At 43.3% G+C, this 17,374-nt stretch overlaps 1 protein-coding gene across 1 annotated transcript; it reads right to left on the reverse strand.

Annotated features, from left to right (window-relative positions):
- Window positions 1-4: 4 nt before the first annotated feature.
- zdhhc5b (zinc finger DHHC-type palmitoyltransferase 5b) lies at window positions 5-14,900 on the reverse strand. Its single transcript, XM_030061560.1, has 12 exons — window positions 14,782-14,900; window positions 10,723-12,274; window positions 8,268-8,389; window positions 7,752-7,909; window positions 7,456-7,628; window positions 6,994-7,096; window positions 6,690-6,781; window positions 6,158-6,290; window positions 5,681-5,789; window positions 4,905-5,011; window positions 2,929-3,881; window positions 5-2,419 (listed from the first exon to the last, which is right to left on the reverse strand). The coding sequence occupies exons 2-12, from the start codon at window positions 10,869-10,871 to the stop codon at window positions 2,314-2,316; spliced, it is 2,205 nt and encodes a 734-aa protein (XP_029917420.1). The 5' UTR covers window positions 10,872-12,274; window positions 14,782-14,900; the 3' UTR covers window positions 5-2,313.
- Between the last annotated feature and the right edge of the window lie 2,474 nt (window positions 14,901-17,374).

Raw genomic sequence — 17,374 nt, forward strand, 5'->3', positions numbered from 1 at the left:
TTCATCAGTTTGACCTTTTTTTTTTATTCTGAGAAGACATCTTTTAAAAATTCTTCATAAGGCCATTTTGGAAATGTCTTTTTAACATTTTCATTACAGATATTCATGAAACTCGTTCCATTCATCACAGCCCACGATAGCAATATTTATTCTCACATACAAGTATACTTGATATACTCACATAATTTCAAACTGTTCATCGGCCACCATCCTTGGCCAGAGCAGGAAGAAAAAGTAACACAGGTTCTCTTATCTGCACACGACTGCGGCTTGTGCCATGAGTGATGCTTCATTTAGTAAAACCACCCACACACAAACCAGGTGGGCATTTTGACAAGGATATTCTCACAGGTATGCACGCCAGAGAAGCATTCAGCACGACAAACAAAACCACATGCACACCGAGGGACACAGCCGGGAAGGGTTGCAAACTCTGCTGACACAGTCGTTTGGGTTGAATGATGAATCTTGCGTGTGCTTCAAGCTTAAAACCTACTCCAGAAGACCTGCTACATTCAACCAGCTTCAACATTCTGCTCTTAAACACCGTTGTGGGCTTTGATAGAAAAAAAAAAACCTTTACTGTAAATTAATGCCCAATCCTGACAGACACGCACACACACACAATCACACTTTCCTGCTTCTGGTTAGGCTATTCCGTTCTAAACCTGCTTGTAAGCAAAAGTGAACTGTACCTTGACAAAAGTGTAAAAAAAGAAGTGTAGATCATCAACAGGGCAAATAAAACATGACAAAACATCTAATCTGCCTTTAGTCATTTCTCAGTAATAAGTGTAAAAACAAAAATAGAAAAGATAGTTCAAATAAAAATGCGCTTGCTTCACTATGAATGGTCTCAAGGCAAAAACCAATCAAAACAGTCCCCAATTGCAAACCAGTCTCTACTAAAAAAAAAAAAAAAATCTATTCAGTGGCCTGATTCACCAGCTTAATAAGCATTTCTAAATTAATCTTCTGTGTCCAAACACCCTACCCACCTTTAACTTTTTACGAAAAAGAACCAATATTCACTAACACACATATATATATTTTTAAACTCAAATCCAGTGACTGGTAGTGACTGGTTTGGAATTGTGTCCAGAACTACAAGGTTTTCTTGTCTGGTGAAATAAATAAGCCCTTCCCTCCCTGCCCCTATTTGGCTGGCCATCCGTTAAAGGTATAAGGTTTTCTAGCATCTTGATTGACAGACAAAACACTGCAGCAAGAAAAAGAAAGAGAAAAAAAAAAAACCCCACCAAGAGGACATACGATCATCTTAAAGCTACAAACAGATTTTGCATAATGTTATCTAGCAGAAATGTTACAAGCGTACATTCCACAAAGATGCTTGTGCTGCAATCATGACTCAGAATTTCTTTGTGGCTTTCAAACTCAACGATGCGCCACTCCAGCTGTCCGTCAGGGGATCATCGCTCTCTTAAGATGATGACAGTCCCGGCGAAAGCTCCTGATCGGCTGATGCAGCCATCAATTAATAAAACAGGGAACTGATTTCGACTGCTTTCTGTGAATAATTACACACAGCACATCTGTCACCCTCATCTATAACTCATCTTCAATACCTGACCGTTTCACCCAATAACAGTTTCAAAGATTCTTTACACATTTATATAAAACAATATTTAAAAAAAAAAAAAAAAAAAAAAAAAAAAAAGATTTATAAAACTAAACTTGACATTGTGTTCATGGGTGCTGACAAGTCCTTTCTTCTCCAACCTCTCAGTGATTCTAACTTTGCCTAACAGGTTGTGTTCCATTCACACCGTGGAAGAGAAAACAGTGATAGTTTCTATTGGTCAAGAGTCCTCCATCCTCGCTCCGAAGCTCCACGTCCGCTGGATAAAGGCCATCCCATCCTGAAGGGTTAGATACCGCTGTTTCCTCATGTGCTAATGTACCAAAGTAAAACCCCAAATCTCTGATTAGCTATGCGTGCTCTGTAGACAAATCTGCACCCGGCCGTGATGATACAGTCACATCAGTCTATGGCTCGTAGAGTGGCCAAATGGAGACAAATTCATCCTGTGAAAAACGCACCAGTGTTCCTCGTTACGGTTTGTTCAAATATGAAAGGCTGGCGGAGAAGAGTGGCCAGTGGCATTACAAAGATAACAAAGTGAGTACCAAGACATTCTTACTCCTTTTGTACCCTGCACCGGAACACACAAAGCAAGAGAGTCTTTTTTGTTTTTGTAGAAGTGAATAATATCCAGCAACTAAGAGACAACTGAAAGGTGTACGGTGACGGTGTGTCCTCCTCGTTATCGAACCGTGGAGGATGGCCGTCACTCAGACTGATATCTCATAGGTGGTCCCGCCGACGCCAGTCACCTTCTTCACCCCGCCCCCTGGTTTGGATGTACTGTGATTGGTCAAGCCTGGGCGAGAGGTGGATCTGATTGGACAGCCATCAGGAAAGGTAGGGAGCGGGAGAGGGATGTTCAGGAAGTGGACAAGGGAGAGAGGAACGTGGAGGTGAGTAGTGCAAATTAAAACAAAAACAAACAAACAGCAACATGTTTCTATACCAATGACTTTTTTAAGCTATTAGTGAAGTATCCTTAGTGGGTGAGGAAAGGACATAGGACAGAACAGACTAAAGAACAGAATTAGACAGGAGCATGCAAGAGTAGGCAGGCTTTCACACACCTAAACACGTACTGCCATGCTTTTAAACACGTGAACACCAACGTACACACACAACAAGCTGAACTGGAGTCTTCACAAAACACAGCTGTGTGCACTGACTGGCTAAAAACCATGGAGGAGGAAAAGGAAGACTCACACAGATCAGGGAAGAAGAGGAGGGCTGACACAAACCAGGGAGGAAGAGGAGGATTAGGAGGAAAAGGAGGAGGAAGAAGAGTAGCAGGTTGACGGATCTGGCAATGGATCTCTACTCACTGTGGAGCCTGTGGCCCTCCTCCGGCTCCTCCCCCTCCCAACACACTGCCTCCCCCCGTGGGCCGAGGCTTGTGCTGTGGCCCCGCCTCCCCAGTGTAAGACTGGGACTTGCCTAGGGAGGGGCCGCGAGGTGGTGGGGACACTGGGGGCTCCAGTGAGCGAGCCCGAGGGGAAGAGGATGAGGAGGAAGGGGCGTGGGATGAGGCACGAGGGGGCCGGGAGGAGTCCTGGTTGTGTTGGAGCAGGTGCTGGGTCTCAGGAGGACCGGGGGGGGAGGAAGGGGGCGGGCTAACAGCACGCAGGTAGGCCCTATGGGGGGAGGAGAAAGAGGCAGAGCCCTGGAGCAGCTGCCCCTCCCTCTGCTGGGCAATCTGAGCTGAGAGGAAGGGCGACGTGTAGCCCTGCAGCGGGGCACCGGCTGACGCCACCTCATGCTGGCCCGCCACAGCCGCCCCTGTCACCGGGGGAAACGGGGCGTGGGGCTTCTGCGGCGACAGCTCGTGGGCGGCCGATTCGAACTCGGGGCTCTCGGACGGTGTCAGCAGGCTGTCGTAGGACAAGCTGCCGTTCCGAGGCGTCTGATTGGCTAGGCTCTTGTAGCTTGTGTCTGTGGTGCCCTCTGATTGGAGCGTGGCCAGCGCGTTGTGTGCCGTGTGTGCCGAGCGCAGGCTTGAGGAGTGGGAGCCACCGGTGGACAGGACCAGAGAGGATGGGTAGGAGGTGTAGGAGCGCCCAGCCAGGGAGTAGCCTGACATGCCCCCTGAAACCCCACCGGTCATCCCGCCAGGACCTCCGGGGCCCTCACCCCTCTCCCCTCCCCCCCTGCGTGCCCCCACACCTCCCCCCACCACTGTGGCCCCATCCAGGCTGCTGGGCTCCGAGCGGTAGCTAGGATGGTGGCTGGACTGGAGGATGGAGGTGGATGGGGAGTCAAGACTCTCCCCACGGATCATCTGAGGAGAGGAGAGGATAGACAGACAAAGGTAGAGGGATGGGAGAGATAAAATGAATGGGGGGCAAATATAAATAAAGAGGGGAGGATGATGGAATGAAGCAAAATGTGATGTCGACGAAGGTAGGAGAGAAAGAGGGAGGGAAAAAGATGGAAATTGCCATGTTACCCTAGGAACAGATAACATAGCACAACGCATTCTTGGCAAAAAAAAAAAAAAAAAAAGAAAAGTTTTTCTACAGATTGTAACATAGAAAAACAGAGTGGTGGGGAGGAACTGGATGCTTGACCGGTGCTCTACTCCATCAAACTACTGGATTGGAAACATACTGACTGGCTGGAACAAGCACTGCCACTGGATGCCAAAGACTGCATATAAACACATAGATGGAGACACAGGTACACATATGTACTATACATTCCAGTCAATGCAGTCTCAGGGAAAAGGACAGATCCACCCAAACACACACAGGTAGTCAAAGAGACACACACACACACACACACACAGATGACACTGGCTGAGACTTACTGATCGACCGATGGCCACTGAATGATCAATTAAAAGTTGAAAAAACAAACAAACAAAAAAGAGGGGCATGGTATTAAACACAATGGAAATTATAAGGGGAAAGATATAATTGTAACCAAACCATTTGTGGACTAATATCTAGGCCTGATATCTGGGTCTCCTCCGCTGGTGAGTACAGTGCTCTACATACCACCAGTGAGTAAGTTACAGACATGGGATACTGTTATTTTGGCTCTCTCCATTTGCCTTTGTGCAATGCAAGTTTAAGTTAACCACGTCTCCTTATGTTGTACAAAAACAAGCTTGCCAGTTTTGAAAAGATTTTTTTTTATTTATGCTTGCCAGCTCTGTTCACTGGTCCAGTCAGGCAAAGTGTTTAACTTTGGAAATCTAAACAGATAATACTTTGAATAGTATATAATGTATGCATATCATGTTATGTGTACACTTTATGTATTACAACTTGAGTTCTGTGTAAGTGCATGTTTCGTTTACCTTGTTGGGGTGTGTGAGGGCAGTGTGGTTCCTTCCTGGGCTGCTGTAGGCCGGTCGGTACTTATACATCGATGGAGTAGGAGGAGCTTCAGTCAACAAGCTACTCTCTGAGCAGGAGAAACCAGAAGAGACACAGGGATTGGAATAATGTGTATGTCTGAGTGAATTATACAACAAACCACAGGGCTGCCCCTTGAAAGTCGAGTAGTTGAATCATCAGTCATAGACCTCCACGGTCGACTCAGAAGATGGAGTCGAAGAGTGGTGGTGTTTTTTTAAGATTGTTATTGGGCAATATGACATTAAAACAAGACACATTCTCTTTGAAATGTACTGGGAATATATTGGAATAGGGAATGGAAAAATTGTAATACGTTTTGATCTCCTTTTAGAACTAATTGGATGAATTAACTGGGAAATTACAGGGGACAGTGCTGAGGCCACTCTGTCAGCTACTCTGCCCGTGATCAACATGAAAGCAAGTCACATGCATGCGCGCAAAATCAAGACATTTCCGATAGTACCAAACAAAAGCTGTCATCCACTGAGCTGATGGAGGAAAAACAGGGACGATTATCAAATTCTGGCGAAAGCTGTGCAATGTCAGAGTGGGAGGGCAAGGGGGCAGGGACAAAGAACTGATTCGTCATACTGAAAGGTAGACTCTGAGTTGACTCTCAGAACTGTGGGACGAATACAAACCGTCACACTGTATGCTGACATATGACATAAAATACTGTAAGCATGCAGGGTTGGTGTTTGAATGTTGGTCTCACCCTCTGTGTCAGCACGGGGCAGGCCGGGATAGCGAAGCTCCGGCTTGGGAGGAGGAGGTGGCTCTGCATCTGCTGACTGGCTCTCCATCTGATCTAGACTGCTCTTGGACTGGCAAAGACAGACAGGTCACGAATAAACACACACACACACACACACACACACACACACAATAAGTTAATACACTGCCACTAACATACAGCATTTACCGCATTACAAACTTTTTATGAGCCCATGTGTTTTCAGTACATTTGTTGACCCTGAAAAACGGAGTCAAAAGTAATCGGTCACAAAGGCAACAGAGGAGTTTTTCTTGAGCCATAAAAACGTTACTTTTTTTTTTTTTTGCTTTTTGGGTGATATGAGGTTTTCATCCTGTAGCAATACTGTAATTGATTTGTGAAGAAGCGTCTGCAGACTTTTGCAGTGGGCCTGAAGTTTAACAGTGTTGTGTGTTTGTGGGAGTGTAGCATCAGTACCCTGGTGCTGTGTCGGTCGTTCTGGATGCCGTTGTCCAGGACCTTGGCCTCCAGCTGGGCTTCAGTGAGGGGTGGCCTAAGAAACGGAGGATGTACTTCCACTGACTGGGGGCCCCGCCACCGGCCCATATACCTACAAGAGGGACATACAAAATAACATTAAATCATGTGTGTATACAGAAAATGACTAAAGTTTTAGACATGACAAATGTGTGCGTTTTATAGATGATTACCCCAGCACTCATGAGGCACAGAACACAAACACACACAACTGCACTGTGTACAGAGCACTACACTCACTAGTATACAAACTAACTGCTTTTAATTGTCCTTCACAACCAAGGTTGCCCACACCGAGGCCTCATTTAGTCATACATTCCATTTAAACTGCAAACACAAGCGTACGAACAATATGAGAAGAGTGGAAAACTGGAAGAGGAGAGAGAGCAACGGAAAGAGAGAGGCAGTGGAAAAGAGCGAGACAGCATCAAAGGAAGGGTGAAAACCGAGGCACAAACAGAACAGGGCTGACCTGGGGGCCTGGGAGCTGCAGAGCACATGTGAGATATTCCTCAAGCAGCCATTGGTGAAAGGGTTAACACCTCCGCGGAACTTGCCAGTCACCTAAGAAGGAGGGGGAGAGCGAAACAGAAAGACATCGTATACATGAGCAGGAAATATTCTCCTGACGGTTACATTTAATTCACTAACATGAAGCTTTCTGGTCCACTTGGAGACAAACAACACAACAAACACGAGAATTTGATTAAACTGGACTCATCAATTCAACGGTAATGCCGATTGGATTAAAGATTGAAGATGACAGCTGTGTGTACCTGTTCATTGGTGGTTCTACCACGAGCCACCAGAACAATGTGGAACCCAGTCAGGCCAGCTACTGGGACGAAAAACAGACCAGCCACACACATCACAGCCATACTAAGAGGACGGGGTCAAGGAGATGGCAACAACTACAGCAAATAATGTTTACTGTGCCAGTTTATTACGTTGCAGAACTTGTGCTAATGGCAGTAAACACATGACATGGACATTCCTACTGATAACATTTCTCAATATTTCTTTGTTTGGTACAACTGATGACTGACAGTAAAGCTTCACTGTTTATTCCTGCAGCAGTGCAGAAAAAGCATATATGAGCCACAATGTAAGAAGAATGGGAAACGAAAATTTGTGCATCGTCAAAAATCTAGGAATGTAAGTGTGTGGTTTAAAAATAAAAATCACTGTGGCTAATGTTTTGCTAACTGCAATGAGTCCAAGCCCCTGAGGAAGGATACGTAACGCCGGCATGTGGCGTGTCCAGCTGCTGGCGGTGGTGCAGGATGTAGACCAGGCCAAAGCCAAACACATCCACGATGTGGGTGGTGAGTGACAGCAGGAAGAGGAAGAAGTAGCGGTAATTCCTACGCCCAATGCAGTTGTTCACCCAGGGGCAGTGGTGGTCAAAATCCTAACAGGGGGTGGGGTCAGAGGGCGAAGAGATTCAAATTTAAGGCAAGAAATGACAAGGACTAAAAAAAGGACTTAAAAAATACAAAACAAAAGTGGTAAAACTACATGTTTATGTGTGTACCTCCACACAGTTGTCACAGACTGAGCAGTGGGAGCAGCGTGGTGGGCGGTAGAAGCGGCAGGTTGAGCACCACTTCATCCGCACCTGAATGCCTTTGATCTCCACCGTCTTATAGAGGGGAGCGCGGAAATCATCCTCTTTATCCTCATCCTCCTCCGCTAAATACACACACACACACAAACACACACTTCAGTGACAGTAAAAACATTAATACTATTCTCTTGTCACACTTGCTACCATCACAATATGTCACTGCATTAGCATCAGTTTATTATTTCAGTCAATTTGCTCTATTTATCACCTTGTATATCTATTTTTATGTTCTATTTATCCTACGGAAAAGCGCTTCAAAAATACAATACAGTGTATCGCAAATTATTACTAACACTGTGGGGCAAAGGCATGCAGTATTTACTATCTGACATCTCGTTTGTTCCCTGGTTTGGATCACCTTGCTCTCACACCCGAGAGCACACACATCCTTGTGTGTTGAATACTGTCCATGTATGTAAATACCTCTGGGGAAGACTCCAGGGTCCATGAAAGTAGCCATGCAGAAGTTGGCGAGGGTGAAGAGGAAGATTACAGCGTTGTAGATGGGAATGACAGAGGAGAAGTACTCCGACAACCACGGGCACCTGGATGGCAAGAATAAAATACAAGAAGAACAAAATTTAACATTCAATGCCTTTAGACAAAGCAAGCAAAGTTTTCCAAGTTTGGAAAGTGTTCTTGGTGTACTCTTGATAGACTTGGCAGCTTAGAGATTACAGAAGCATGCAGGAATCTCTGAACAGGCTGGGAAAATGTGAGCAGGCAAATGAGGAACATTTGCCACAGCCTCACCAACTATGGCTGAGCTGCCTTTGAGCAAGGCACTTAACACCCAACTGTGGCCTGAGTAGGTTATGGTTCTGGGAAGCCCTGAGGTGTGATTATGTTAAACTGGATGAACTGTTTATTCAGTCAAATTTCCCTGAACAAATGGATAAATATGGCCATTACAAATTAAACAACAGACCATAGTTAGATTTCTACACCTCTTTAGCAAACACTGCTTGGTGTAGAGTTAAGAAGAGCTGGATGAGAGTTCAGTAAATCATTTTCCACAATTTTTCAAGCACATATTCAGTGATTTATATACATCAGACCTATTCAACTAGTGGCCCACAGCTCTTTTTTCTTTTTTTTCTATGGCCCGTGAGACACTGTGAGTAAATCAGGCTGGCATCAGTGATAGCCTATGATAAATATATTAATGTAGGCAACAGGCCCGCTTAGGATAATGTTAGTCTGATGGATAGTGTTTTTCTATATTCAGCCTGTCTTCTATCTTTATGAATGTGGATCTGTCAGAAACACACAATGGGCCCTATTTTCAAAGTGTGCAAAGGCCATCACAACCAGTGCTATGACTAGCTGGTATTTTGGTGACCTGGAAACAGTCTTTGCCAGTTCATGTAGTATTTTCGTACTTGCACACTGGGCCTGACGACAGGGCCCTCTGGATGTGTGGAGACCTTTTATACACGTAGCTTATTACACCAGATATTATACCAACAACTCAGCGGCAATGTAGACTCAACAGTGTGTTGTTGAGGGCAAGAACCGCATAGTGGAGCCAACATTTGTCATGTTGAAATTGTTTTTTTTTTTGATGTTTGAACAAGTTAGGTGCCATGTTAAAATGCAGTGCTCAGAATGTGCGCTCTTTGTGGCATGCTGCGTTTTGCACAATATATTGTGTGTTGGATGCCAACATGACTATTCAGAGGAGACATTACAAAGAGTAAAGCTGAGAGAGGCTGAACTGAATGTGGCAATGGGACAGCAGACCAACATGATGTGCAACACACAGCAGAGGAGGGACCAGCTGGTGAGGGAGTTGCATTGGTATAGTGCATATTTGTTACTTTATTTAAGGGGGGGAAAAAATCAATAATGAATTGCATGTCTACTTTATTTATTCATCTGACAATTAATTTCATGAGTTTAACAGTTAATTCCCAAACATCTCTAATGTATTCCACTATTCCCAGCCCTGTTATGTTTAGCATGCGTGGGCAAGGCTGCTCTCAAGTGAGTGAAAATACCAAGGGGGTTTGGATACGTCTTCACTGACTGCGCACTAGGGCACAGCACTTAGGACTGGCTGTTGTGACTGCAGAGTTAACAAAGCCCATGTCTCCTTGGTTTGTTAGATGTATCATCATGGACTGGCTGCTGTCTGAAATTTAGTATTATAGTACCACTGTAGTGGAATAAAAGGAATTCACATGGTGACTTTATTTCATGTAATTATAGATCTAGTATCTAATGTTATACTGTGAAAGTAAGAGCTACCTGCAGTCATTCATTGACAAGCGAAGTGCGGCTAGTCCTGATTGTTAGCTGTTGCTCACAGATCACCTTAGAATGATTCAAACAAAGTGGCCAAAAAACTGAAAATTGCATGAAACTGATGCCTCAAGTAATACATTGTCAACACGTTACTTGCATTGTACACCATGTTTACATGTTAAAAAAAAAAGTGGAAATGTTAACAAAAGGCTAAAAATTAACAAATGGACTGTAAAAACATTGTCTTTATCAAAGCATCATTTAGTGTGTTTTTGATATGTTTTGTCTTCCAAACACATGGCACTGCAGTATGCTGAAAGACGACAGCTGTGTATCAACAGGCGCTGAAACGGAGCATCTGCAGCTAAAAATGTGCAACTCGATCTCAGGAAAACATTTGAAAATCAGTTTTCCAGGATCTCATTACTATTTTAAGGACATTATAAAAGTTTTCAAATTTCCCATATGTTTTCCATGACCGGATAATTAGTCGAGAAATTTCCAGGATTTCGTGATGTTCCAGGAGAGGTGGGAACCCTGGTTATACCAACAGTGATTAAGCTGTGTGTATAAGCCTTTGGCACTGTGTTTGCATTACATGTGAATGTGAGTGAGAGAGTCAGAGACTTACGTGAAGCAGAAGAACAGGGTGGTGGATCCGACCAGAAAAGTGGTGGCCGCAGAGACCGGGACGTAACGACTGGGCCGAAACGGACGGGGAGGAGCGGAAGCAGGGCCACCTACTCCTCCCCCAACCCCCCCACTACTGAAGCCAGGCATGAGAGACAGACAGAGAGAAGGGGGGGTGGAGAGAGGGGCAGATATCTACTGTCTAACTACTGTAAAGGGGGCTTTACAGGTCAAAACAGTGATTGTGATGTTGTCTGTATAGGAGGAGGGGCCATGACTACAGACTGAGAAAGTAAAGCAACACTACTATTAACATGCAAAGCAGCAATGGAAGGGGCACGCCTCCATGAAAGATGTCCAGCCACTGAATATCTCTCGGCACTAATATAATCACTCAAAAACTGATAGGGTTCTTGATAAAGCAATCTACAGCTTTACTTGCCTGTGCACAGATAATTCTAAATATGTGTATTTTGTGTACATAAATTTAATAGAAGCTTTAAAAAAAGCAAGACTATACAACAGCAATATGATAGAAAAATATGTGTGTTTTCATAAATATTCTGTATGGCTTCAATGTAACTGTATTTGGTACACCAATATAAATATCTCTAATCTATGCTGCTTCCTGGCACCAGTGCAGTCTTATCACGGTTGTGCATGTACCCAAAAGCAGACACTTGCATACACTCAACTAAAAATCAGAGCAATCCAGGCTTCTTCCTACTCTTGAAACTCAACATTTGCAATGACACTATTCAGTGTGCTTGAGTTCTGATTATCTCTCTCTTATCCAGAAAACAAAATACAGATATATATTTTTAGAATGAACAGATCAGAAAATTAAAGAGGTAGTAGATGGACAGCCAGCAGGAGAAGAGCAGAAGCACATAGCGGAGAACAGGCAGAGGGATTGAGCACAGCAGCTGCTGCTGACTTCTGTGCTTGTCTGAGCAGGGTTATTTAGGCACTGGGTGGGTGGAAGAGGCTGAGGATGGCTGCAGGCAGGACAGTTCCAGCGTTTCAAACTAAATCAGCAGGGAAAAACATCTAAACAAAAAATCTGCTGTAGAACCAGTGGCTAGAGGCTGCTAAAAGTCAAACAAATGTCCATTTGAAATTTCTTGCAAAAAAAATAAAAAAATAAAAAAAGCTGTTAAAAAAAAGCTGCTCAAAAAAAAGACATCTAGCCTTGCCTTTGCAAGTAAAATAGGTCAATTAGCTGAGCAGATTCCCCGAGGATCTTTTGAGACCCCTGCCTTCAGTCTTTGTGTCAATGTGGGGGTAGAATCAACTCATTCCAAACAGAAGCTCCACGTACGTCACCAGGGTCTCGCCACACTTGGCCGGGTCTGGGTGTAGAGACCCCTCCCACCTCCAAATTCTCTGCCGATAAATGTCCTTTCCCATTCTGTGCCGTTCAAACAATGCCATGTGCAGCAGGGTTTTTATGTAGACAGATGCATGTCAGTCCCTTTCTCCCCTCTGCCTCTCAGTCGGTATTACTCTGTTCTGTCTTCTTTCACCTTCTGCTGATAAATGGTACAATGTCCCTGTGAGAAAGACCATAAAAAGCAAAGCCACAGATTACAAACAGCTGAGGAGGAGTACAAGAATGCATACACTACTTTAGGTAAAAATACCCATTTCATTCCACACTATATGACTTCATTATTATGAGAGATTTCCAACTGAGATTACAAGCTAGAGCTAATAGGGAGTGGCAGGATGTTTGTCACAACTTGACCATTTTCTCTCTACTCAACTTTTATTTCACAACCCTCATGCTGACTAACCAAGAAGAGTCAAACGCCTGTTCTGTGCGTTGTGTATATTTCTCTCTCTCTCACTCAGAGTTGTCAAACAGCCTTATAGAACGGCCGACACCTTTATGTCCTCAGGTGTGTCAAATGAAACACCTCCCATGACTCCAAACTAGGACTGAGCAATACATAGGTATCATAGCGTTAAGGAAACAATATGGACAGTATCAAATTTAGAGTTAGGGCTAGCCTAATGATTGGTCTGTTTTGATCAAAAAAACATTTTGTGAAGTAAGTGCATTTGTAACACTTTACAACAACAGTACAACAATTAACGTTAGTTTACATTAGTTAATGCCGTAATGGTTAATTAACTGTTAGTTAATGATTATTATGGCATTTACTAATGTTAATAATACCTACAATAACCCTTACATAACATATAAATTTAAACCTTAGCATGAGCAGCATTAGTAAATGATTCTTAGACACATTAGTTAATGGTTAGTTAACTGTTACTTAATGTTCATTACCTGTCACTTAATGTTTCTTACAGCATTAACTAACGTTAATTGTTGTACTCTTATTGTAAAGTATTACCAGCGCATTTTCTACGTCCATTTGGTATTACTGGGCTGTTTTTAAGAAGGCTTAATTTTCAGTGTTGCTACCTTAAAATTTCAAATAAGTGTGAACTCATACTCATATGGCGGTGGTTCTCAAATGGGAATACATACCACTAGGGTACATTGGAGTACTGCAGGGGGTACAAGAGATTTTTTTTTAAATGTTAATTTAAAAAATATCAGACGTACACACTGTTTAAAATAATTAGTTGATGCTATGATGATAATTTTAATTTTTTAAAAAATGTAACTTGTATTGTATGTATTGTATGTAACTTTGTATTCAGTGTTCCCTGACACCCAAAGGTGTCAGGTGTCAAATGTGTCCGTTTGTGGTTTAAATCTGCGGCCATGGTCGTTGAGCGAGGACGTTTGTCCACTATGACCGGGAGGCCAAGACAAAAATATGGACCAGGAATTTGTGGAGGAAACGTGGCAGCAGTACAGCTGAAAACAAGGGGGAAGAAGTGAAAATGAAAGCAAAACCAAAGCAGAGAAATTATCCTTGGTATCATTTTGTTGTTTCAGATTGGTGGAGCTAGGTTATATCTCTTTGGGCCTTTTTTCTACCTTTTTTGCACTGCTCAGGTGGTACTTAGCTGAAAAAATATTCTAGGGGGGTGCATTATTGAAAAAAAAAATTTGAAAACCATATTGTTATCGAGATAAATATCGAGGTGTGAAATTTTGTCCCTATCCTGCAGCCAACCTCAACACATCTCCACTGCTGTCACTGATGAGGCTGGGACCTTCATCACACACTGCTGTATCTCAACCCTGATCTACTGAGTGGCACCAGATGAAAATCAGGGTGCTGGAGCAAAATGAAAACAGATCCGGAGTGATAGTGGAACCTGATAGTTTGGACACACCCCTCTTATCAACAATCAACAGCAGCGGCGGCTCGGAGCCTCGGAGAGGAGGCAGCGTCTGTGTGACCCACTCAGACACTGCTGGTAATCATCTCATCTGCCCTACGACAAATCCGCCCCCCCTCCTGACTATAATGGATGTTAATCCTAAAATCTCCCTGTCGAGCCTTGCCTACTACTGTCATGTCACCGCAACAATTTGTAGCTATCAAGCTACATCACCAAGTGGCCAAGTTTAATCCAATTTCAGAGCAATACTGTCTCTAACCGGTGTCTGACGTAAAAAAAAAAAAATAATAATAATAATAATAAAAATAGTGCCTGTTAGCCGCCCGTCACATCTCGTGTATGAAAAGGTTAGATAATGAAGGCTCCGGGTGAACCAAGCGTTTACCAACAGGCCAGGGCAGTGCGAGGAGTCAACCGGGATAATAACCAGCACAATCTGCTCACATCACCATTTACCTCATCAAACCCGCTGCCTACGTAACTCAACTTTTTCACCGTCCAGCTGACGTGGTGTGGCTGAATTAGACAACAACAAAAAACAACGCGTTTCAAGCCGCACAGTCCCACCTGGCTAATCGGTTAGCTGTTACCGAGCCTTCAAAGTTGTTTTGCGACCCTAGTCGGTCCTCTTCCACCGAGGAGCCGCACAGCTAAAGTAGTTAGCTAACGTTACCTGGCTAGCGTGGAAGTTTTGCCTTCGCGGAACGGTGTTTCTCAACGCCTGGCAATGGCAATATACGAACGGGAAACTGGCTATCACGAAGAGTGTGTGAAAGTAAGCGACACATACCTGGTGTTTGACACACGGGTCCTTTTATGTGTAGGGTGTGTGTCGTTTCGGTCCTCCTTGAGCTAGCTGCTAGCAAATTAGTTAGCTAGCTTGCTAGGCCGACATCGGAATCCCGGAACTAGTCCGTCCTCCCTCAGGTGGAGCGAGCAGCCAATCAGAGAGCGAGGCTGTTGTGGCCGTCTGAGTCAGTGTGGTTTGGGATAAAAACACACACCAGAGTCATGTCAGCCACCAAACTGAGACACAATCGATACATACACACATCCATGCATATGTGTGTGTGTCAGCAACAAGTCACAAAGAGCACACAGGAGTAGTTAAACATTTCAATGCAACGTGCAAGTATAAGAAACTATATAAAATACTTAAACAAGTCAATGAATTGATTAAAGCAGAAATACATAATGCAAATCTATGTGAGCTGCTGCTTTACCACAGAGACCATACAATATATGCTGAGTCAATGAGCCATGCTGAAAACTGTATCCAACATGTATTATTGCCTGTATTGCTGTTGTGTAGAAAAAGAAATTGACATTTTATTCATTCATTCATGATTTGTCATATACAATAACATGTGCACAGTAAACCAGAGAAGCTGCAGCCTGCTGGTTAGTGTTTGTAACACAAGCACAGGAAATGCACAACAGCAAAACACTGTGCTGCCACGTCCTGACTGTTGTGTCTGTGTGTATTTTTACCTGGCTGCCTCTGCCGTAGTGGGCCGTGGACCCACTTCTGTCCAAACTGACATGCTCTAAATTTGTATACAGCAGAGCAGGCAGGACACTACTCCCATCTCACTGAGGCAAACCAAAAAACTGATAGACAGGCCTGGGATATTAGTTCAGATTTTTGTGGACACCTCTGCCATTGAAGATCCTTGGAATTTGAAATGAGCTAATTACGGAAAATGCAACAGCCACAAATCATTTTGGCAACCATGGGGAAGTGTTTCAGATATTTTTATTTTTTTACTACCATTCAGCTGTTGCAACCCCGTCTCATGGCAGTTCAAGCAATAGTCACAAAATTTAATCTACACATTTGTGTCCGTGAATCCGATTTTTCCTTCACTGGAAGGGAAAGATCATGGTTAACATTTAGGAAAACGTCATGGTTAAATGTTATGAGATGTTTATCCTATGTAACACAATGTTACATGAATGAACAACACACTTGGGAATCAAACCCCAACCTCCTACTGGAAAGTCGTGTTGATTGGGCCATCCACCAGCCACCTTCCTCCTAATGAAGCTTTTCCTGCTCTTTTTTCTATCTCACAGTGCCTGGAACAGGCACAACACATACTTCCAACTGAAATACATTACTTTGAAAAGTGTGCTCTCACCAATAAATAAATAAATATGGACAGTTCATGTCTGTGAGCATGAATCTATGGATTAAATCTCATTTTCATATCACAAACTGCTGTGAGATGGGACCAGCTGTTTATTGTTAAACCTGACTGCAGTGGGACACACCTTGAGGATGCAAAAATCACATATAAATTTCTTTTTTACAGGGGCTCTGAAAAAAATTAATCTTGAACATAATTGATGGAAATGTTTCATCATCAACATTGTACACTATATCAATGAATATTACCATAAAAGAAAATCAAAGGATTTGATTTTCAGAATCATGAGGGATCCCTAAAACTGTAAAACTGCCATAAAAAAAAAAAGGTATTGCTTCAGTTGTTTGTTCCTACGTTTTGTTCAATGCCATGGATGTCTCTCCCACCAACATATGCCTGAATGTCAATAGACATTCAGAATTATAATCTCTTCATTTGTCCAACATAGTAAATGCGCTGAAATCTGTGTGAGTGACAGCACTGCTCATGAAGTGCAAAGGTATCTTGTCTCCCTCAACATGAAATGTCCTGTAAAGCAGTTCCTACAAAATGTTTTACCATGTAAAATCAAGTCTTGTGTCAAAAAATAAGCTCAAGGCCCTCTAAATCAAAATAAATCAGGTATTTGAGGTGATTCCATATTTTTCAAATTGTACTCTGTGTGAAGTCCACAATTTACCAGCAATATGTTTTTTCAGTGAGGCTGAGTATAACTGTTTCATTTAAGTAGTGTTGAATCAGAGCAGCCAACATGTGCTTAGTTATTTGCCAATAGCTATAAATGTACAACAGTGTGTGTCAGGTGGTGCCGCTGACATAGAAACAGTGACACACACGGCCAGCTGACCTGCAGCACCTCACAGCAACCTTCCATAAATCCTAGATTATATAATGGCTGAGCATTTACAATGAGGCATCCCTGCAGAAAACAAAAGCGGCACAAATTTCGACTGTCCCTCTACCTTCCAGAGGAGAGCATCGGGGTTGAGCATCAGTATAGGATTTCTTTGACTGTTACTTTAGCCAGTACAAGTATTTTGAGCCGTTTCCACCAGGTAAAGGAAATAATGAGTGTTGAGCGCTGTCTTGCAGTATTTTACCACTGAGCAGGTCCAGTGGAGTGAGCAGCCAGGAGATAAGTGCCTTGCTTAAGGGCATTATCAGGGTAATTATTGATGGGGATGGTTTTCATATCAAGTTTCTTATTTTTCTGCACAGAGAAACAGGTGGCAG

This window comes from Myripristis murdjan, chromosome 10 (assembly GCF_902150065.1).
Source record: "Myripristis murdjan chromosome 10, fMyrMur1.1, whole genome shotgun sequence".
Classification (NCBI taxonomy): Eukaryota; Metazoa; Chordata; class Actinopteri; order Holocentriformes; family Holocentridae; genus Myripristis; species Myripristis murdjan.

Coding starts and splice junctions, on each gene's coding strand:
- zdhhc5b (XM_030061560.1), bottom strand. CDS start 10,871: ATGCCTGGCTTCAGTAGTGGGGGGGTTGGGGGAGGAGTAGGTGGCCCT. Junction 8,390..10,722: donor ACCCTGTTCTTCTGCTTCAC/GTAAGTCTCTGA, acceptor CTTGCCATCCAG/GTGCCCGTGGTTGTCGGAGT. Junction 3,882..4,904: donor CCCTCACACACCCCAACAAG/GTAAACGAAACA, acceptor TCCTCTCCTCAG/ATGATCCGTGGGGAGAGTCT.